The sequence below is a fragment of the Carcharodon carcharias genome, chromosome 1 (genome assembly GCF_017639515.1).
Source record: "Carcharodon carcharias isolate sCarCar2 chromosome 1, sCarCar2.pri, whole genome shotgun sequence".
Taxonomy (NCBI): domain Eukaryota; kingdom Metazoa; phylum Chordata; class Chondrichthyes; order Lamniformes; family Lamnidae; genus Carcharodon; species Carcharodon carcharias.
Genome location: NC_054467.1, coordinates 226434219 through 226457622, shown reverse-complemented (window position 1 = coordinate 226457622; position 23404 = coordinate 226434219). Strand labels below are relative to the sequence as shown.

The 23404-nt window shown below is 41.7% G+C and overlaps 1 protein-coding gene across 1 annotated transcript; it reads right to left on the bottom strand.

Annotated features, from left to right (window-relative positions):
- Positions 1–397: 397 nt before the first annotated feature.
- On the bottom strand, positions 398–22873 carry atp5fa1 (ATP synthase F1 subunit alpha). Its single transcript, XM_041192456.1, has 12 exons — positions 22719–22873; positions 19822–19900; positions 17792–17961; positions 16749–16922; positions 16041–16207; positions 15361–15509; positions 13946–14097; positions 12727–12951; positions 12154–12261; positions 11364–11508; positions 9781–9931; positions 398–626 (listed from the first exon to the last, which is right to left on the bottom strand). Exons 1-12 carry the CDS (start codon positions 22776–22778, stop codon positions 545–547), a joined length of 1662 nt encoding a protein of 553 aa, XP_041048390.1. The 5' UTR covers positions 22779–22873; the 3' UTR covers positions 398–544.
- Positions 22874–23404: the final 531 nt, after the last annotated feature.

The following is a 23404-nucleotide window of genomic DNA, read 5'->3' as shown; positions in this document are numbered from 1 at the left end:
CTTTGGTTCAGCATCCATCTTTGTCTGATTATGTTTTTGTGAAACTCCCTAGAATATTTTTCTATGTTAAAAACACTATACAACATTGTATCCTTGATGAAGTGTATTTCTGTAAAGAAATCATTTAATGTGCTTAGATTTGCAGCTTATTTTTGCTCGATTTCATATTTGACATAGGCAATTAAATTTGCAAAGTGTGAAATGCATGGGGATTAAAGAGCTGCATTTAAATGGGGATTAACATTAAAAGGACAACGCCACCATTCATATTGGCAACGCCAGGCACTAGCTCCAATAAAATTCCGAATTGGAAAGAAAATATTAATGCCCATATTGCATCCAACTAATGTTCTTCAATGTAAATTAACACGCAGAAAAAAAAGCCAAACACAAGGCATAGAGTGGAACATTTTATTCTTAAGCGAAAACCTTCTGTACATTTTAAACAAAAGCATAAACTGATTTCCAACAGTTCATGTGATGAGGAATCGGAGCACTCAGCCAAACATTAACAAGACGAGGTTGGGTAGACACTGGAGTGAGCTTATGCCTCAAAGGTGGACAAGAAGTCCACTACAATCTTCTTCAGCTTGGCTTCCACCTCATTATTTATCTGTCCCTCAGCCCTGCAAGAAAAAGATTCAAAAGGTTCAGACAAATGCGAGGCAGACTAAGATGAGCTTAAACTGTGCATAAATGAATATGGTATGGTAAATAAGGTTTGTGAGCTGCAGGCACAGATGACTGTGAGACTATAACATGGTGACAAAAACAGAGACTGCTCTCAAAAGGAGATGATTGCGAACTTAAGATTACAGGGTCCTCTGGAAAGATGGAGAAGGACAAAAAAAAAAAGTGGAGTGCAAGTATTGATTCAATTGTATCACTTGAACCATGTATTGCAACTGAGGAGATCAAAGTCAGAAAAAACTATTTGGTTAGAACCAAGGAACAGAGCAATTATTCTACGACTGGCTACACAATATAGGCCAAAAGGTAGGAAGGTTAAGAGCAAATTTACAGTAAGAATCAAGAACTATATACAGGTGATAAGAAACTTCAGATAACAGTACAAGGAGCAAAATGGGGGAGGAATTCTTAATGCTTTCTTCAGTATGTTTCCAATCCAACAACGAAGGAAGCAATGCTGGGTCTAGTTCTGGGGAATGATGTGTGCCAAGTGGAGCATGTTTCAGTAGGGGAACATTTGGAGAAGTTTAAGCTTTAAAATAGGTACAGAAAAGGACAAGGGACAACCAAAGCTAAAAACATTCAACAGAAGGAGAACTAATTTCAGTGAGTTGAAAATGTTTCTTGCCTAGGTGGATTGGAATCAATAATTGAGAGTTAGGTTTTACACAGGACATGATCAAGGTACTGAATAGGCATATTCCCACAAAGGGGAAAGGGAGGACATCCAAAGAAATCCCCGAATGACTAAATATATAGAGATTAAAATTAAACAAAAAAAATGGAAGGCTTATGGCAAAAGAAAGGCTCCCAATAGAAAACCAAGCTGAATACAGGAAGTATAAAGGAGATCTAAAAACAGCAATAAGTAGTAGAGATGTAGATCAGCTGTCAACATAAAAGAAAGCTCAAATACAATCTTATAAACACGTAGGGTACTTAGAAACATTCAAGGCAATCAGGCAGAGTCAACACGGTTTTGTAAAGGGGAAATCATGTTTAACCAATTTATTGGAGCTCTTTGAAGGAGTCACATGTTTTTCTTCGTTCTTTCATGGGACATGGGTGTTGCTGGCAAGGCCAGCATTTGTTGCCCATTTCTAACTGCCCTTGGATGGCTTGCTAGGCCATTTCAGAGGGCAGTTAAAAGTCAACCACACTGCTGTGGGTCTGGAGTCACATGTAGGCCCCACCAGGTAAGGATGGCAGATTTCCTTCGCTAAAGGACATTAGTAAACCAGAATAGATTAAGTCCACTCACTCCAATCTTTACAACAATTGATGATTGTTTCACAGTCACCATTACCGAGACTAACTTTCAATTCCAGATTTATTAACTGAATTCAAATTCCACAAGCTGCATTGCTGCGATTTGAACCCACGTCCCCAGAGCATTAAACCGGGTGTCTGGGTGACTAGTCCAGTGACATTACCATTAAATTCCATCTCCCATGTCTCTGTGCTGTGAATAAAGGGGAAGGGAAGCAAATCATCGGAGGTGTTAGTGGAGTATAGAAAGTGCAGGGTGGAGCTTAAGAAAGCAATGAGGAGAGCAAAGAGGGGATATGAGAAAGTTCTGGCTGGTAAAAGTAGGAAAAATCCCAAGAAATTCTCAGTATATCAATGGGAAAAGATAACCAGGGAAAGAGTAAGGCCCATAAGGGACCAAGGGGGCAATCTATGGGTGGAGCCAGAGGACATCGGTGTTGAATGAATACTTCACATCCGTCTTCACCCAAGAGAATGACGATGAAGGTATGGAACTCGGGGAGAGAGACTGTGAGGTTCTTGAGCAAATTGATATAAGGAGTGACAAGGAATTGGAGGTGTTGGCAGGCTTAAAAGTGGACAAATCTCCAGGTCCAGATGATTTATTTCCCCATCTGCTGAGGGAGGCAAGGGAGGAGATCGCAGGGGCTCTGACCCAAATTTTTAATTTCTTTCTGGCCCTGGGGGAGGTGCCAGAGGACTGGAGAACAGCTAATGTGGTTCTGCTATTTAAGAAGGGTTGTAGAGATAAGCCAGGGAATTACAGACCAGTGAGTCTCATGTCAGTGGTAGGGAAACTATTGGAGAAATTTCTTAAGGAGAGAATCTATCTCCACTTGGAGAAGCAAGGTTTGATCAGGGATGGTCAGCATGGCTTTGTCAGAGGAAGGTCATGCCTAACAAATTTGATTGAATTTTTTGAGGCGGTGACCAGGTGTGTAGATGACGGTAGTGCAGTTGATGTAGGTTATATGGATTTCAGCAAAGCCTTTGACAAGGTCCCACATGGGAGACTTAGAAAGAAGGCAAATGCACATGGGATACAGGGTAATTTGATACGGTGGATTCAAAATTAGCTTAGTTGTAGGAGACAGAGGGTGAAGACAAAAGGATGCTTTGGTGACTGGAAACCAGTGTCCAGTGGCGTACCACATGGATCTGTGCTCAGTCCCCTATTATTTGTCATTTATAGAAACGACACAGATGACTATGTGCGGGTTAGGATTAGTAAGTTTGCAGATGACACAAAGATTGGCTGGGCGGTTAACAGTGAGGTTGAGTGTCTTGGGCTACAGGATGGTCAAATGGGCAGATAAGTGGCAGATGGAATTTAACCCTGAAAAGTATGAGGTGATACTCTTTGGAAGGAGTAATTTGACAAGGAAGTACTTGATGTACGGCATGACACTAGGAAGTTCTGAGGAACAAAGGGACCTTGGCGTGTGTGTCCATAGATCTCTGAAGGCGGAGGGGCATGTTAGTGGGGTGGTGAAAAAGGTATATGGGACACTTGCCTTTCTCAATCAAGGCACAGATTACAAAAGTAGAGAGGTCATGTTGGAGTTGTATAGAACCTTGGTGAGGCCACAGCTGGAGTACTGTGTGCAGTTCTGGTCACCTCATTGTAGGAAGGATGTGATTGCACTGGAAGGGGTGCAGAGGAGATTCACCAGGATGTTGCCTGGGATGAAACTTTTAAGTTATGAAGAGAGGTTGGATAGACTTGGGCTGTTTTTGTTGGAGCAGAGAAGACTGAGGGGCAACCTGATTGAGGTGTACAAGATTATGAGGTGCATGGACAGGGTGGATAGGGAGCAGCTGTTCCCCTTCGTTGAAGGGTCAGTCACAAGAGGACATAAGTTCAAGGTGAGGGGCAGGAGGTTTATGGGGGGTTGTGAGGAAAAATGTTTTTACCCACAGGGTGGTGATGGATTGGAATGCACTGCCTGGGAGAGTGGTGGAGGTGGGTTGCCTCACATCCTTTGAAAAGTACGTGGATGAGCACTTGGCATGTCATAACATTCAAGGCTATGGGCCAAGTGCTGGTAAATGGGATTAGGTAGGTAGGTAGGTAGGTCGGTCAAGTGTTTCTCACGTGTAGGTGCAGACTTGATTGGCCGAAGAGCCTTTTCTGCACTGTGAGATTCTGTGAACCAGTGGATGTACTGTACTTAGATTTCTAGAATGCATTTGATAAGTTAAGGTGCCACATCGAAGGTTATTGCAGAAAATATAATCTTATGGCGTAGGGGATAACATATTGATATGGATAGAAGACTGGCTAGCTAACAAGAAACAGAGGGTAGCCATGAATACATCTTTTCCTGGTTGGTGGGATGCAACGAGTTGTGTGCCACAGGAATCAGTGCTGTGGCCTCAACTTTGCACAATTTATATAATTGACTCGGATGAAGGGACTGACTGAAGGTACGGTAGCTAATTTTGCTGATGACACAAAGATAGCTAGGAAAGTAAGCTGCGAAGAGGACGTAAGCAGGCTACAAGGTGACACAGGTTAAGGGCGTGAGCAAAGATCTAGCAAATTCAGTATAACGTAGGCAAATGTAAAATTGTCAATTTTGGCAGGAAGAATAAAAAAACCATTTATCTAAATGGCGAGAGGTTGCAGAGCTCTGAGATTCAGAGGGATCTGGGTGTCCTAGCACATGAATCACAAAAGGCTAGTATGCAGGTACAGCAAGTAATTAGGAAAGCTAAGAGAATGTTATCGTTATTGTGAGGGAATTGATTACAAAAGGAGGGAGATTATGCTTCAGTTATACAAAGCATTGGTGAGACCACATCTGAAGTACTCTGTACAGTACCGGTCTCATTTAAGGGAGGATATATGGGTGTTAGAAACAGTTCAGAGAAGGTTTACGAGACTGGAATGGACAGGCTGTCCTTTGAGGAAAGGTTGGACAGGTTACGCTTGTATCCACTGGAGTTGAGGGTAAGAGGTGACTTGACTGAAGTTTAAGATCATGAGGAGTCTTGACAGAGTGGATATGGAGAGGATGTTTCCTCTTCTGGGAGAACCTATAACTAGGTGGTCACTTTGAAAATAAGGGGTCACTCACTTAAAGACAGATGGGGAGAAATCTTCTCAGAGGGTTGTACATCTTTGGGACTTGCTTCCACTGCCTTTTGAGGGAGTGAAGTCTTTGAATATTTTTAAGGCAGAGCTAGATAGACTCTTGATAAACAAGGGAATGAAAGTTTATCAGGATAGGCAGGAATGTGGAATTGGGTTATAATCAGATCAGCCATGATCTTATTAAATGGTGCAGCAGGCTCAAGGGGCCAAGTGGCCTCCTCCTGCTCCTAACTCATGTGCTTATAAACATTAAAAAGCATGGAGCTGATTGGGAACCCAAAATGGAAACTGTCTTGTATAAGAGTATATTTTCTTGTGGCAGTAGTGGACGTGACCAAAGTACTAAATGAGGACTTCTTGCACCCATCTTCACAGGAGAAGAGGATGCTGCAATTGAGGCAATAAAAGAGCAGGTAGTAATATTGGATAGAATAAAAATAGATGAAGCAAAGATATTTTACTTCTGAGGGCTACCAACCTTTAAAATCACCAAGTCCAGAAGGAACAGGTCCAAGGTTACTGAGGGAAACAAGTCGTGGCTCTGACCACAACTTTCCAACCCTCCTTGGGTATGGGTTGGTGCCAAAGGAATGAAGGGCAGTAAATGGTACAGTCAAAAGGGGATACACCTGCCAAATATAGGCAGTTGGGAAAATTCAACACAATAACACAAGAATGACACTGGGAAAAGTATGGGTTAAAAATTAAAAGTCAACATATTTGTTAAGTGTTATTAGTGTTTGATGAACTTGACAGAGTTCTTTAAATTAAGTTCTTTAACAGAAATATATGAGCAAATAGACCAATGTGTACTTACAATCTTTGAAGATGGCAAGATAGGCTGATAAGGCTGTTAAAAAGTCATACAGAATGCTTGGCTTTATAAAAAGAGATTTGGAGCAAGGGAGTTATGCTCAACCTTTAAGTCACTGGTTAGACCTCAGCTGGAGTACAGTCCCATTCTGAGCACCAAAATAAGCTCGGGGAAGGTGCAGAAGTAGTTCACCAGACTGATAGAAGGGATGAGGGATTTCAGGTTTATAGGAAATTAGAGAATATCTGGCCCTTATCAGATATAATTCTATAGCCAGCACATATACAAACTCTATCCAATCTCATGGCAGACAGGAACTATACAACCTGCACGACACAGGATTTGAAGTGTGTCTGCAGCCATCAGTAATTCCCAGTTCAAGTCAACTATTCCCAGTAAATTACAGCCAACCACAGGCAAAAGTGTTACCTTCTTGAATGCCTTTTGGAGATCCAACTACGCTACATCTATCCACTTTGCTTACTACATTCACAAAGAACCAATGGATTTATCAAACATGGTTTCTTTTTCACAAAAGCATGTTGATTCTGCCTCATTGTACCATGATCTTTGAAACATCCTGCTCCTACCTCCTTAATAATGGATTCTAGCATTTTCCCCAATGACAGATGCTAGTCTAACAGGCCTAGTTTCCTGCATTCTGCCTCCAACCTTTCTTGAAGAGTGCAGCTGCATTTGCTGTTTTCCAATCCACTGGGACCTTGCCAAAATCTAGGAAATTTTGGAAGATTACATCCAATGCATCCACTATCTCTGCAGCCACCTCTTTAAAGGCCCTAGGACACAGGCCATCAGGCCCATGGAACTTGTCAGCCTTTAGTCCCAACAATTTTCCTAGTACTCTTTCCTTTAGTGATTGTGATTGCTTAAAGTTCCTCCTACCCTTTTCTCCCACCCCTGTTTTTCTACTGTTCTTGAGATGATGTCTTCTGTGAAGATTAGATACAAAATACTTGTTCAAAGTTTCTGCCATTTCCTTGTTTCCCATTATTAATTCCCCAACCTCACCCTCTAAGGGATGAGCACCCACTTTAGCTACTTTTTATATACTCATGGAAGCTTTTGCCGTTTACATTTCTTGATAGTTTTCTCACTCACACTTCCCCCTCTATTTAAGTCATCCCTTCCTAAAATTTTCCCCAATCTTCTGTCCTTTGCAGAATTGTAAATCTTTTCTTTCAATTGGATAGCATCCATAACTTCCTTAGTTATTCACGAATCTTTCTCAATGAAATAAATCTTTGTTGAGAACTATGAAAATATCTCCCTAAATGTCTGCCATCACTTCTCTACCATCTTTTAACTATTTTTTAATTCATTCATGGGATGTGGGTGTTGCTGACTAGGCCAGCATTTATTGCCCATCCCTAAATACCCTCTGAACAAGGTATGGCTGTAGGTCTGGAGTCCCATGTAAGTCAGATCAAGTAAGGATGGCAGATTTCCTTCCCTCAAGGACATTTGTGAACCAGATGAGTTTTTACAACAGTCAACAATTGTTTCGTGGTCATTAGCCTTTTAATTTCAGGTTTCGCTGAATTCAAATTTCACCCTCTGCCAGGTCCCAGAGAATTACACCAGATTACTATTCCAGCAACCACTACGCTACCGACTCCTTTTCATTTTCCCATTTCATTCTAACCAACTCGGCCTTCATAAACTTAAATGAAGGCATTTACAAGGGTAAGACACTAGTTTCAGAACCAAATTTCTCACGCTCAAAACGAATATGAAATTCTATCATGTCATGGTCACATTCCTCAGGGTAGTATCCTAGACCCAACTATCTTCAGCTGCTTCATCAATGACCTTCCTTCCATCACAAGGTCAGAAGTGGGGACATTCATTGATGATTGCACAATGTTCAGCACCATTCGTGAATCCTCAGATAGTGAAGCAGTCCATGTGCAAATGCAGCAAGACCTGGACAATGTCCAGGCCTGGGCTGGCAAATGATAAGTAACATTCACGCCACACAATGACCATCTCCAACAAGAGAGAATCCAGCCATTGCCCCTTGATGTTCATTGGCATTACCATCACTGAATACCCCACTATCAACATCCTGGGAGTTACCATTGACCAGAAACTGAACTGGACTAGCCATATAAATACTACAAGAGGTCAGGGGCTAGGAATCCTTGACAAATAACTCACCTCCTGACTCCTCAAAGCCTGCCCACCATCTACAAGGCACAAGTCAGGAGTGCGATGGAATACTCCCCACTGGCTTGGATGAGAGCAGCTCCCACAACACCCCAAGAAGTTTGACAACGTCCTGGACAAAGCAGCCCGCTTGATTGGCACCACATTCACATTCACTCCCTCCACCAACGACACACAGTAGCAGCAATGTACACCATCTACAAAATGCAGTGCAGGAATTCACCAAGGCTTCCAAGGCTTTCTCAACAGCACCTTCCAAACCCATGACCACTACCATCTAGGACAAGGACCGCAGATAGATGGGAACACCACCACTTGGAAGTTCCCCTCCAAGTCACTCACCATTCTGACTTGGAAATATATCACTGTTCCTTCACTGTCGCTGGGTCAAAATCCTGGAAATCCCTTCCTAACAGCATTGTGGATGTACCTACACCACATGGGCTGCAGCAGTTCAAGTAGGCAGTTCACCATCACCTTCAAGGGCAAACTAGGGATGGACAATAAATGCTGGCCCAGCCAGTGAAGCCCACATCCCATGAATGATTAAAAAATTTTTAAAAACCCCAAGATGATTCTTAACTTTGAGGTCATTAATTAATCCTGTCTCATTACAAAGGTCTAAAATAGCCTGCTGCCCAGTTGGTTCCAGAACTTATTATTCTAAGGAACTGTCCCGCATACTCCATGAGCTTATCCTCCAGGCTACCAATTTGATTTGTCCAATCTACAAGAAGATTAAAATCGTTCATGATTTATTGTAGTACCTTTCTTACAACCTTCCATTGTGTCTATTGTTAGGAGGCTACAAACTACTACCCCCACTGACTTGCTTCCTTTGTTGTGCCTTATCTCCACCCCAAACCAATTCTATATCTTGATCTTCTGAACTAAGATCATTGCTTGCTACTGTGCTGATCTCATCCTTTATTAACAGAGCTACCACATTCCTTTTCCTTTCTTGCTGCCCTGCCAAAATGTCAAATATGCTTGAATATTCAAATCATAATCACTGCTCCCATTTTTCAGACAGCAGCTGTTACTAGTGATTCTGCTATCACCATTCACAACTCCTCTAGAGCTCTTGTTTCTTTGTTCATTGCCATCCTTTTTTTTGCCTCATTGCCCGTCATTTAATTTCTGCTGCTTTCCACCCCAGATTTGTCCTTTCCTTTTGATTTAACACTGCTTCTGCACTGGCTTAATTTTTTTTTTTTAAAAACTTTCTCCCATTAGAAAGATCATCTACAGGAAATATCAACTCTGCTTCTTTCTCCAGATGCTGCCTGACCTGTTGATAATTTCTCCGATCACAGACAAGTGGACTGAACAGACAACTCCTGTTCAGCAAACTTCCATGATACAGCGAAGCAGTACCATCCTCAGACACTATCACCACACATTTTATTAGCCAGTTTCAGAACAGCAATGAAGATTAACTGGGAACAAGAAAATTTCTTGGCTAGGGATGGCATAGTAGACAAGATACAAGGAAAAGGTGCATGTGCTAAAGGGGTCAATGCACAACATAAACTGATGTTACCAGTTCTTTAAACATTGTCTTGAAGGCCCCAACAACTTTATTTTTTGAGTCATATTTAACACTTCCAGGATAAATTTTTGACTTGAAAGTAATTTTCAGCTAAGTTTCAAAATGACAGAAAATAAACTGACAAATTGAATTTTCTAAGTGATGAACAAACATTCAGATTGCCCTCCTTACCTAATTGTGCCCAAGATATCCTGGTGCTGACTCTTCACGTGAGCCAAAAAAGCAGGTTCAAATTTTGTGATCTTGCTAGGCTCCATTTTGTCCAAGTGACCTCGGACACCAGCGTAAATAACTGCTACTTGCTCCTCGATAGCCATGGGAACTGGAAGGTAACACACAAGTTACTTCACAACAGGCACATGCAAACAAGGCTCAAGTATTTGCAACTGTCTTCAGCCAAAAGTACCAAGTGGATGATCCATCTCGGCCTCCTGAGGACCCCACCATCACAGATGTCTGGGCTATGGGTCCCAAAAACATCCCAGCTATAGTGAAGATCTGAGCTCCAGAATTAGCCACACTGTTCATACATTTACAATACTGGCATTAACCTGACATCATGCAGAAACGTGTAGGTAGGTCCTGTCCACAAAAAGCAGACAAATTGAATATGGGCAATTACTAACCCAGTCTACCTTCAATCATCAGCAAAGTGATGGATGGAAAGTGTTGTCAACAGTGCTATCAAGCGGCACTTACACAGGAACCACCTGCTCTATGATGCTTATTTTGGGCTCTGCAACAAACACTTGGCTCCAGACCTCATTACAGCCTTGGTCCAAACATGGATAGAAGAACCAAATTCTAAGTGACTCCCCTTGACATTGAGGCAAGTGTCAGGCAATGACCATCTCCAACAAGATAAATTCAAACCATCTGACACAAGGCATTACCATTGTTGAATCCCCCATATCAACATCCTCATAGTCACCACTGACCAGAAACCTAACTGGACCTGTCACAAATACTGTGGCTACAAGAGGTCAGAGGCTGGATATTCTGCAGCAAGTACCTCACCTCCCAATTCCCAAAGCCTGTCCACCAAATATAAAGGCACAAGTCAGAAATATGATGGGATACTCCTTACTCGGCTGGAGAACCAACTTCCACACCAAGAGAGCTTCAGTGTTCTAGATGATTAGCCTCCCATCTTCCACCTCAAAAACACATCTTGCACCTCCTTTCCACAACAGTAAGTTCATACTTTCGTGGAAGCAGATGCAAAGTATCCAGTCATGCCTCTGTCTGCACAAGATTTTGTGCATAACTGGTCCCACCATTCCTTTAACTAGCCTCTTAGTTTGCATTTCAGATTTTCTTTATGCTTGCTGGGCTTTTAGCTAAAAAGCTCTCTTGAGCTTTAGAAATTAACAAAACATGGCCCTTTAGAGTTATATTATGGTACATCCTAATAAGCATACTGTAGAGTGAACTGATAACCTGCACCAAGTACCACCTAGGTACATGTGTTATCATCCATAAAGCAAAAATACAATCAGCCAAAATTTAATGTGCAAATATTTCTAGGACTTGCAGGTAATGATTTGTTTGCTTCATTTGCATGCCTACTGATGGTGGAACAAGTAAGAATCCAAATTAGAGAAACCCAGCCATCTCCTTGCATCATTACAATAGTGACTGCATACTTTTCAAAAGCACTTCATTAGTTGTAACGTGTTTTGGGACACTCTGAAGTCATAAAGGGTTCTAAATAAATGCACATCCTTTTTCAAGGTGGGGGTACGCTCACTCACCATACTGTCCTTGTTTGAGCAGCTCTGTCAAACGAACACCACGATTCAACAGTTGTTGCGTAGCAGCATCCAAGTCAGACCCAAACTGGGCAAAAGCTGCCACCTCACGGAACTGGGCTAACTCCAACTTCATTGTACCAGCTACCTATGAACAGTAAAAACCAAGAATCAATAATTAGAGGTGCCTCATTATTCAACATCTCCTCAGAATGCTTAAGAGTAAAGAACATAATTAACCCAAGCATTCTGATGTGCACTCTTGCTGACACTGGTTCCACAAATATCATTCTTTTTCCAATGTTACCCAATTCATAACTGTCAGTAGGGTAGTTGACTAGCTAGCAAATCTGAATGGGGTGGGGATGGAATTGAAGCAGAGTCAAGGCAGACCTATCCTTGCCAACTCCCACCTACACATACTTCCAGCAGAGACAGTGGATAGTTATCAGGACCACAGCTTATTTTTCCTATCTAATTAAGTTGCACTGATGTCAGTTGTGGTGTGCTTACCTGGGACCTTCCTGTCTGTATCACTTGGCTATTCAACAAACAAATAAAACACTGTTGGATTTAATGTCTTAGGCTCCCTAATTTGACATCTAGAATACCGTTCAAAGGGCAATCTTCCTGTTTCAATAAAATTTGGCAACAAGCAGGCCTACTTCAGAGAGTTTGCAAAATTGATTAAAAAATTTACTAAAGCAGAGTGGGATATAGGTCATTGGGAGCAGTGTTGAACTATTTATCAAGAAACAATCAAAAAAGCAGATAAAAGCTTTGCATTGAATACCTGTTTCATGGCTTTGGTCTGGGCAGCAGATCCTACACGTGACACAGACAACCCCACATTGATAGCTGGGCGGATACCCTTGTAGAACAGTTCAGTTTCCAAGAAGATCTAGGAAACAAAGGGGTTACGTGAAAGCCAATCTGACATCAGAACAAGAAATTCAATGCATGGCAAGACAGTACTGCTTACTTGGTTACACATCAGATCTAATGCTACATCAACATTAGTTTTGCAGTGTGAATATGCAATAAAATCCTGAATACATTGCTTTATTCTCCAATGAAACTCAAATTAATACTCATCCATTATAACATTAAAGTTCTGATGCAGTTTCATCTATTCTGTGCCTCCCAACAATCCATGGGCCCCAAAAGTCAAGTATAAACCCCATGCAGTTTACTGTAATTGACCAGTTTTAATTGTATATAGAGATAAAATTTTGTTGAAAAGTGATCAATTAGTGTTCCTGATTGTATCCATGTTCCACTTTCCCCAAACCACAAATTATTCAAAGGCTAACATTCAACTCTTAGCTGCAAAAGCAGCACAGAATAATGTGTTTTTACAACTTACTTGACCATCAGTTATGGAGATGACATTGGTTGGAATGTAAGCAGACACATCACCAGCCTGGGTCTCAATAACAGGAAGAGCAGTAAGGGAGCCACCACCAAAGTTGTCATTCATTTTGGCTGCTCTTTCCAGCAGACGTGAGTGCAGGTAGAACACATCACCAGGGTAGGCCTCGCGACCTGGGGGACGACGCAGCAGCAGGGACATCTGGCGGTAGGCAACAGCCTGAAAGAGGTTTAAGCAAGATCAAGACAATGGCTATTACAAGTCTCATTACACTGTAGTAAAGGAAGAACAGGATTTGAGTGGATGGTATTATGTATATGTAACTATTTTAAAGATCTGATTAAATAAGTGACTTTACAAAGTCACTCCGATGCAAGAATAAGTCTGGCCCCAAACAGCCTTTCAAAAATTAATTAATCCTAAGAGTTTTTGTTCAAAGTCTAACAGTTTTTGAAAAATCCATTCACAGTACAGTTCCCAAAGCAGAACTTAGAGGTTGGAGCCAAATAAAAGACTAACAGCTGAATCTCAAGAAAAAGTGTTCCCATTGAGATCCCAAGTCTGGTTCTTAGTCTGTGCGGAGCTAATTGCTTGAGGGGAAGCATGGCCTACTCCTGCTATTTTTTATATTATGTTTAATCAAAACACAGTACAGGCACTACAGATGGCTTTGATACCATAGTTTTTTTTTGGGGGGGGGGGTGGGGGGGTTGCAGTGGAAGGAGAAAGGGAAAAAAAAAAAATCAGCCAGGATTGCTGCCAGCCTTCCACCAAAATTAAAAATCTTTCTGAAAGGATAAGAATAAAGTTCCTACTTCAAGGGAATAGTTCCAAGTTTCAAAAATCAAATAACCAGCAGAGCTTGCAGATAGACAAAATAAGAGGCATTTCCAACTGATACAAGGATTTTAAATCCAGCCGATTCATACAAAGAGCTGACTCAAGACCCAGGATCTGGAAGAACCTCAGCACTTGCAGTTCTGTCCAAGTTAGTGGATTCTTGCCAAAAGATAGTATAATAAAAAGATCAGTTCTGGCAGAAAATTAATGGCAAGCAGTCTGTTCCATCGTAACCAGAGATATATAGAATGGAAGAAATACCTTTAAGGTGGCAGAAAACAAGTAGCTGATCAGAAATCTCAGGTTAACAAAAAAGGAAGCTAAAGCAATAGCTGTGGTTCAAAGCCACTCAGAAGAACAAGACAGCACTGACCTGTTTAGACAAGTCATCGTAGATGATTAGTGCATGTTTGCCATTGTCCCTGAAATACTCTCCCATAGAGCAGCCAGAATATGGGGCCAGGTACTGCAGTGGGGCAGCATCAGAGGCTGTGGCAGAGACCACAATGGTGTATTTCATGGCATCTAGAAGTTAGAAACACAAGTAAAATTAAGTGCATAGAAATTGACAATAACGATTTACATCAGTATAGAAGCTGTTACTTATGCTGCTTGTAACTCAGTTTATGATCAGTAACACCCATAGAAATGTTACAGTGCAGAAAGAGGCCAATCAACCAGTGTCTGCGCCAGCCAAAAAGAGAAAAAACTAGCTGCTCATTTTAATCCCACTTTCCAGCACCTCATCCGTAGCCTTGCAGGTTACAGCACTTCAGATGCAGATCCAGGTAACTTTTAAATGAGTTGAGTGTTTCAGCCTCAGTCACCAACTTAGGCAGTGAATTCCAGATGCCCACCACCCTCTGGGTGAAAAAGCTTTTCATGACCCCTCTAGACCTTCCACCTTAAATCTATGCCCCCTGGTAATTAGCCCCTCAGCTAGAGGGAAAACCATGTTTTTCCTGTATACCCTATCTAGGCACCTCAATTAGGTCACCCCTTAGCCTCCTCTGTTCTAAGGAAAACAACTCTTGCCTATCTAATCTCTCCTCATAGCTACAACTTTCAAGCCCTGGAAATATCCTTGTAAATCTCCTCTGCACTCTCTTCAGTGCAGTTATGTCCTTGTAATGTGGTGATCAGAACTGTACACAAATTCCAGCTGTGGCCTAACCAGCGTTTTATAGTTCCAGCATAACATCCTTGTTTTTGTATTCAATACCTCGCCCAATAAAGAAAAATATTCCATATGCCTTCTTGACCACCTTGCCCACCTGTCCTGCCACCTTTGAGGACCTGTGGACATGCACTCCAAGGTCTCTCACTTCCTCAACCCCTCTCAATAACTTTCTACTTATTGAATATTCCTTGCTTTGTTTTCCCTCCCCAAATGCATTACCTCACAACTTTCCAGATTGAATTCCATTTGCCACTTCTCTGCCAACCAAACCACTGATTTAATTTTGGAGTCGATAGCTATCCTCTTCAGTATCGACTATAGAGCCAATTTATGAGTCATCGGCAAATTTCCCAATCACATCTCCCACATTTAAGTCTAAATCATTAATATATACAACAAACAGCAAGGGCCCCAACACCGACCCCTGTGGAACACCACTGGAAACCGTTTTCCATTTGCAAAAATATCCATCGACCATTACCCACAGATTTAACCCATACTTTCCACAGGATCCTGGGTGATTTTCTTCCCCCCAACCCAAGAGAGCCAGTGCAAAGTGTAGAGCTAATGCCACTTCCAAAAATTAACTGCTCAACATGAACTCTCACCTGCATCTGTCAGTCTCTTAACTAGCTGAGCCACAGTGGACCTCTTCTGACCAATAGCAACATAGATACAGTACAGCTTTTTCTTCTCATCAGTGCCATCATTGAATCTCTTTTGATTGATGATGGTGTCGATGGCAATACCAGTTTTGCTGAAACAGAAGGTATCTCACACATTACACAGATCACTTCAGAGTGAGAACAAGTTTATGGGAATGCCTAAGCCATACACAGATCTAAAATATCTCATTAACTGCACCACGACAGGCTAACTAATCTCAGGGTAGCAGTAGCATTAAGTGGTTTCCATGTCTCTATATTAGAAGGTAAAGAAAAAAGAACTTGGGGGAAGGGGAAGAAGAAGAAAGGACATGGAGGATTTTTAAGTTTGCAACACAGCAATGCCATGCAAGGCAGGCTGGAAGTCAACATTAAAATGATCCATTAACTCATTATCCAATGCTACACACTCTTTATGGCTTCACTCTATATCAATTAACTTCATTCAGATCACATTCCGCCTTGAAATACTTGATCAGCACTTGCTAAGACAATATTGAAAAATGTTTCAAAAGAACATCGAGGGAAGACAGCTAATCAAACCACTAATCTCACTACATTTGTATATAATTTACACCAAAGAACCTAGTTTTACTAAAACTGTTTTAATACAAGGGTCTTACCCAGTCTGTCTGTCACCAATGATAAGCTCTCGCTGTCCACGGCCAATGGGCACAAGACTATCTACAGCTTTAATGCCAGTCTGCATGGGCTCCCGCACCGAGATCCTGGGAATAATACCAGGGGCTTTCAGCCCCACACGTCTACGGCTCTTAGCGCCAAGTGGGCCCTGTTAGGGAAAGGTAAAATGCTGAGTTTTATGATGGAGGATTCAAACTTTCACAAGCAAAAGGAACTAAAAAAGGAGAAAAGGGCAATTTGTCTTGATCACTCCCATGACGTAGCCAGCTTAAGTTTTACCAACCAGGTACAGAATGGCCCTTTGGAGCTTGTTTTCAGTTCCGAGTTCAAATTTTGGAAATCTAGCTCACAGCCCCAGAAAACAAGCAATTAAAGGGAAGCTAGATCAGCATGAGAGAGAAAAGAGAAGGCTATGCAAATAAGGTTAGATGGACAGGCAAAAGGAGGCTCGTGTGCAGCATAAACCCCTGCATAGAGCAATTAGGTCAAATGGTCTGGATCTGTGCTACAAAAAATGTAATTCTAAATAAATATTTTTACCTAAAATTAAAACGAGATGCAGATGACTGCAAAAGAGTTAAAGCACATATTTTACTCCATGAACATACAACAAGATAACCAGACTAGTACTATCAAGAATCAGAAATAATCCTGAAATACAAAACCAGGACAATTTTGAAACTCCTTACCTTTCCATCAATGGCATTACCCAGAGCATCTACAACACGTCCAAGCAGTTCCTCTCCTACAGGGACATCCACAATGGCACCAGTTCTCTTCACAATGTCACCTTCCTTGATAAGCTTGTCATTACCAAATACGACAACACCAACATTGTCAGGTTCCAAGTTCAGAGACATTCCCTGAAAAACACAAACTGAGTTAGAAAGCAATAAGAATCCTACAGCCTTATGACTAAAATGAGCAGGCTGGCATACAGGGAGAAATTATTGGCTTGTTCATAGGTGTCAATACAGCTTCTAGCCAATTACCAGTATACACATGGGAGTTGCTTGAAATGATCCTCGTGCAGATTTTTCTCTTGCTTACAGCAGTGTGTGCACCTTTGCGTACTATGCTACTTCACAGCTGTGTCAAGGGAAAAAAAGTTTCTTCTGAAAACATGGGACTTCTCTTGGGATACTATTCCTTAAGGATGTCTGTACATGACGCCTGTTCTCCGTTAGCCCAAGTGGCCATTCTTTTTGGCAGACAGATCAGCAAAGAAATACTTGAGCCTGATTTTGCCATCATCCTATATCCATGTGTTTGGAGTAGTAACTGCATAATGGCTAGGAACAGAAACACTGCCTAAATTATCTAGGCAAGGTACTTAAGCCAACTGTACTGCTTCTGCCATAATCCTGTCTGAGACCAGTTAACTTGGCATCTTCTGGGAATCAAACCTGGGGCCTATGACAAAAAAGGGAGCAGAGACCACTATAGTTAGAGGGCAGAATAATCAAATTAATATTCTTAATTACATTAAATTCCTTAGTTTAAGAGCGGTGCAAGAGCTACAATTTGCACATGAACAAAAAAAAAGTAAGCTATCCTGTTAACTGTTCAGGCCAAAGGATTTTGAAAGGAAACTAACAGTTATTGATGATGCTTGGCTGCAACTGCATTAATTTAATAGACACAAAGATTCTACGCACATACACACAGTTAAGAGTTTTCTTTTAATCCGGCTTTCCATTAACCCATCACAAGCACTTTAATGTTTAGTTACCTTCAGGCCAGAGGAGAATTCCACCATTTCTTCAGCCTGTACATTTCTCAGACCATACACACGAGCAATACCATCACCGATTGATAGCACACGACCAGTCTCCTCCAGGTCAGCGGAAGTGTCAGCTCCCAGGATACGTTCTTCCAGAATGGAGGAAACCTCTGCAGTACCTAATGGAAAACATCAGAGCCATAAAACTATAGTTATACTGTGATATTGGCGATTCCGGGGCTATTTCCACTTGAGCAGAGATGGCTGAAAGGTTTGACGAGGCTTTTGAAATTATGAAAAAAACTTGATAGTGAGATAATATTAAGTTTGATAATAGGGAGTCACTGATAGGGGCTGACAGGTCACCCATCACTGGATGGGTGAGGAGAAACTTGGATATATATTTTGAGTCCAAAGCACAGATTTTTGGGAGAATGCAGAGCCATGGGTTTAAACTTTGGATTGCTCTGGCTAAGAGATGACAGAGTCAATGGCTCAAATGGGCTCCTTCGATGCAGAGAAACTTAGGGTTCTACCTGCCAGAACAAAGTAAATCCAAGCTAGTTAAATCATGGCTAGCTTTCCTGTAACCTAGATTTTCTGTAACTAGTCAGCTTAATAGAAATTGGATAAACCACTATTTCTGGTCATCTACTATAACCAACTGAGCACATTAATTCAAAACACATTTGATGTGGGAAAAAATATCAAGTTTCCTGACTGACAAACCACATCCAATACAAGTGAAACAATTAAAAATTAAGCACGGCTATGGGTTTTCCACATTCTTAAAGCAAAACCACTCCAAAACACTATCACAGGATACAAAAGATTTAGAGCAATGGCATAGAATGGAATATTAGAGTTAGGGATGGACAAATGTTGGCCTTGCCAGTGACGCTGACACCCATGAAAAAATAAAGATACCAATTAATAGCATCAAGGTGATCATATACACACTAGCATACCAACACGGAGCTTTTGTCATAGAATCATAGAAATTTACAGCACTGAAGGAGACCATTTGGCCCATCATGTCTGCAACAGCTGACTAATAGCCACCCAGCCTAATCCCACTTTCCAGCACTTGGTCCAAAGCTTTGCTTACAGCACTTCAAGTGCACATACAAGCACTTTTTAAATTTTGAGCGTTTGTACCTCTCACCTTCAGTTCCAGGTCCCCATCACCCTCTGGATGAAGAGATTTCCCCTCATTCCTCTCTTAACCAGGGGGAATAAACTTAGGGTAAGGACCTCTAAATCATAAGGAATAGGGTTTATCTATCCACCCTATCTGGACCCATCATCAGTTTTTCAAAAAGATCTTGCACAATCTCTTTGCTTTTATATTCTTTTCCTCGACTAATAAAGGCAAGTATCACATGTGCCTTCTTGGCCACCTTACTTACCTGTCCAGCTACCTACAGGGACCTGTGGGCATACACACTAAGGTTCCCCTTTTCCTCCATACTTCTCAGTATCCTACCATTTATCGTGTATTCCCTTGCCTTGTTAAATTAAACCTGCAATTCCTTGATCTGTGGCAGGCAGTTAGTTGTACCAGATACCAAAACAGGAAGCAAATCACCCACCATACTAATGTTTTTTTTATTCATTCATGGGATGTGGGCGTCAATGGCTAGGCCAGCATTTATTGCCCATCCCTTACTGCCCTTGAGGTGGTGGCGAGCACAATGCATGAGGGAGTTCCAGGATTTTGACCCAAAACAGAAGGAACGACGATCTATTTCCAAGTCAGTATGGTGTGTTTAGGAGGGGAACTTCCAGGTGGTGGTGCTCCCAACTATTTGTTGCCCTTGCCCTTCTAGATGGTAGCGATCGTGGGTTTGGAAGGTGCTGACTAAGGAGCCTTGCTGAGTTCCTGAAGTGCATCTTATAGATGGTATACACTGCTGCCATTGTGCATCTCATTGCTCACAAAATGATTGATTTCTTTCATCTTCTATAGATGTTCATCTATAAACAGTGCATTATGAATGTCTACAAATATTAACCCAGATCTTTCTCTAAAGGCTGACCTGTTTTTTGAAGCCATGTCCTTGAAGTGTGAAGATTCTTGGTGCCTACAAAGGCTGCAGGAAGGACATGTCTTGCTACCTACAAAGAATAAAACAAAATAAATATATCTCCCCCCAGAAAAACCCAGTACAACAGAAAGTTTATTGATATTCTATAGAGTGCAGGAAATCAGCCTCTAAAATAGAATTGACTACAAAATACTTTGTGGATTTCATATTAAGTATGTAGACAACCTCACTGCTGAATTACTCTTGGTAAATTTGAGAGACATTCAGCTTTGGTTTTGGGCAGGGCCAGTAGACAAGTTTTACAGTGGATAATCTGGCTCAGATTAAGAAGTTAGATGCTTTGGTCTCCGCACATGGAAGGCAGCGAGATTGCCTAGCTATCTGCTAAAGCAATAAAGCTTCTCCTTGAATGATCCATAAAACATTATCCATAAAATATTATTTAACTAACCCTGTCAAATGCACTGATTTAATCACTGGATAGGAAAAAAAGAAAAAAACTGGTACTTATACAGCACCTTTCATGATCACAGGATGTACAAAGCACTTCACAGCCAATGAATGACACACTTCTGAAGTGTAGTCACTGTTTTAATCTAAGAAATGCAGCAGCCAATTTGCACACAGCAATCTCCCACAAACAGCAATGGGATAATGACCAGATAATACACTTTTGTGATATTGATTCAGGGATAAATTTGGTCAGGATAACTGGAGTCACTACCCCCTTCTTCAGAACAATGCAATTTTTAAAATTCTTTCATGGGAGGCGGGTGTCGCAGGCAAGGTTAACATTTGCTGCCCATCCTTAAATGCCCTTGAATGATGTGCTGGACCATTTCAGATAGTCATTAAGAGTCACCCACATTGCTGTGGTTCTGGAGTCACATACAAGCCAAACCAGGTAAGAATGGCAGGTTTCCTTCACTAAAGGACATTAGTGAACCAGATGGGTTTTTACAAAAATGGTCATAATGACCATTATTTTAATTCCAGGTTTTAAATTGCACCAGCTGCCCTGTGGGATTTGAATCCATTTTCCCACAGCATTAACCTGGGCCTCTGAATTATTAGTCCAGTGACATTACCACCACACCATCATTTTCCCTTAATTTGACCTGTCACTGGTTTGGACAGAGGAACTGAAGAGTCCGCAAAGCAGAGTGACTGATAATTTGACAGAAGTGGGACTCCACTCACGTCTCCAAAGAGACTGGAACCTAAACGCAGCATGTTGGACTGCTCAGCCACGCTAAATGGGTTATTTTAAGTTTTTTTAAAAGTTAATTCATGGGATGTAGGCATCACTGGCAAGGCCAGCATTTATTGCCCATCTCTAACTGCCCTCAAGAAAGTGGCGGTGCGCTGTCTTCTTGAACCACTGCAGTCTATGTGGTGTAGGTACACCCACAGTGCTGTTAGGAAGGGTGTTCCAGAATTTTGACCCAGTGATCAGCAGCAAAAATTCCCAGTCCTGACCTTATGATGGAAGGAAGGTAATTGATGAACCAGCAGAAGATGGCTGAGCCTAAGACACTACCCTGAGCAGTTCCTGCAGTGATGTCCTCGAACTGAGATGACTGACCTCCAACAAGCACAACCATCTTCCCTTGGGCTAGTATGACTCCAACCAGTGGAGATTTTCCCCCTGCCTCCCTGATTCCCCTTGACTCCAGTTTTTGCCAGGGCTCCTTGATGCCACACTCAGTCAAATACGGCCTTGATGTCAAGGGCAGTCACACTCACCTCTGGAGTTCAGCTTTTTTGTCCATGTTTGAACCAAGGCTGTAACGAAGTCAGGAGCTGAGCGGCCATGGCAGAACCCAAAATGAGCATCAGTGAGCAAGTCCACCCGAGCAGACAGAGGTCTTTGGTTTAACATCTCATCAAAAGAGGCCACCTTCCATACTACTACACTGGACTATCAGCCTTAATTTTAGTGTTCAAGTCCTGCAGTGGGATGAATCCCACAACCTTCTGACACAAGTAGTACCAATTGAGCCATGGCTGATACTACAAATGGGATAAGATTAAAAAGGCATTTGCTCAACTATCCCAATTCCCTATTTAGCATGGGAGAGAAGTAAAATCCATCTATCCTGACCTTCACTCAGCCAGTTAAATACATTTACAGCAGTAACCCATTGCCAAAATCTAAATTGTTATATATTTTATTGAAAAACTGTTAGTGACTAACCAAATGTCACTGTACAATTTAGTGTTAATTTAACACAAGACTCACATTATTGTAGCTAACTATAGCATTTGCACAGAACATTTTGAATATTTAATTTAACTGAAAATACAAAGAAAATCATTGATTTAAGTGTTACTCTATATAAATACTAGGTACTACAACAACAGCAAACAAGAAATTAAGCTATAGCAGCTTGCTAAATCAAATGTTAAATTTGACGATGTTCTTCACAAATTTTCAACCAACCATAAAAATATGTATCTAGTGAACGCAACATAAGACTCGCAAATAAAAAAAACACTTTAAAACCTGTAACAATAAATCTGATGATCAAGGGTATGAACTGCAATTCAACTGAAGGTGTGGACGTGAAGTAAAGGAGACATTAAAGGACCTGACCTTCAACAGGACGTTGTCAGTGCACCTCTCAAAAACACACACATTGGGCTGTTAGAAACCTCCATGTATGACGAATACAGTAACTCTTATAATAAGTGCGAAAATCATGTAAAAAAACAACAATCACTAAACGAAATCCCCAAAGAACATAACCAGTTTCTACTCAAAATCACTCTGGGCCCCACAAAACTAATTTCCCAAAATGGCGGAGAAAGGAGGCTCCAGATTATTTGACTCCGCTCGCGGTTCCCAGAGCCTCCGAAAGCAGGATTGAACTTTCGGGATTGCTTACATGAGCTCGCTGCCTGGGCAGAGACCGGGCGAAGGCGGTTACGAGGCGAGCAGACAGCATGGTGGCGGCGCTTATGTGCTCTGCGGCTCCTGCTCTGGATGTGCTTCTGCCTCCACCAAGCGGCTCTGCAAATGGCGGCGCCTCAGCTCCTGAAGAAAAAGGTCAGCGCGAACGTAGCCAGGCTCCGCCCCTCACCCGGAAGGACACATCGCACAATTCAAATGAGGTCAGGTTCCTAAATCTGTTAACTTCCGACTTCGGCGGATGTCCAACGTCGTCATTAATCCGAGTTATTAGGAGTAGGAGTAGGCAATTCAGGCTCGCCATTCAATATTATCATGGCTGAACAAAACAAAAACAGAATTACCTGGAAAAACTCAGCAGGTCTGGCAGCATCGGCGGAGAAGAAAAGAGTTGACGTTTCGAGTCCTCATGACCCTTCGACAGAACTTGCTCCAAGTTCTGTTGAAGGGTCATGAGGACTCGAAACGTCAACTCTTTTCTTCTCCGCCGATGCTGCCAGACCTGCTGAGTTTTTCCAGGTAATTCTGTTTTTGTTTTGTTTTGGATTTCCAGCATCCGCAGTTTTTTTCTTATTATCATGGCTGATTTCATTTCGGCCTCAACTCCAACTTCCTGCTCTCTCCCCATAACCTTTCACCCCATTACTAATTAAAAATCTGTCG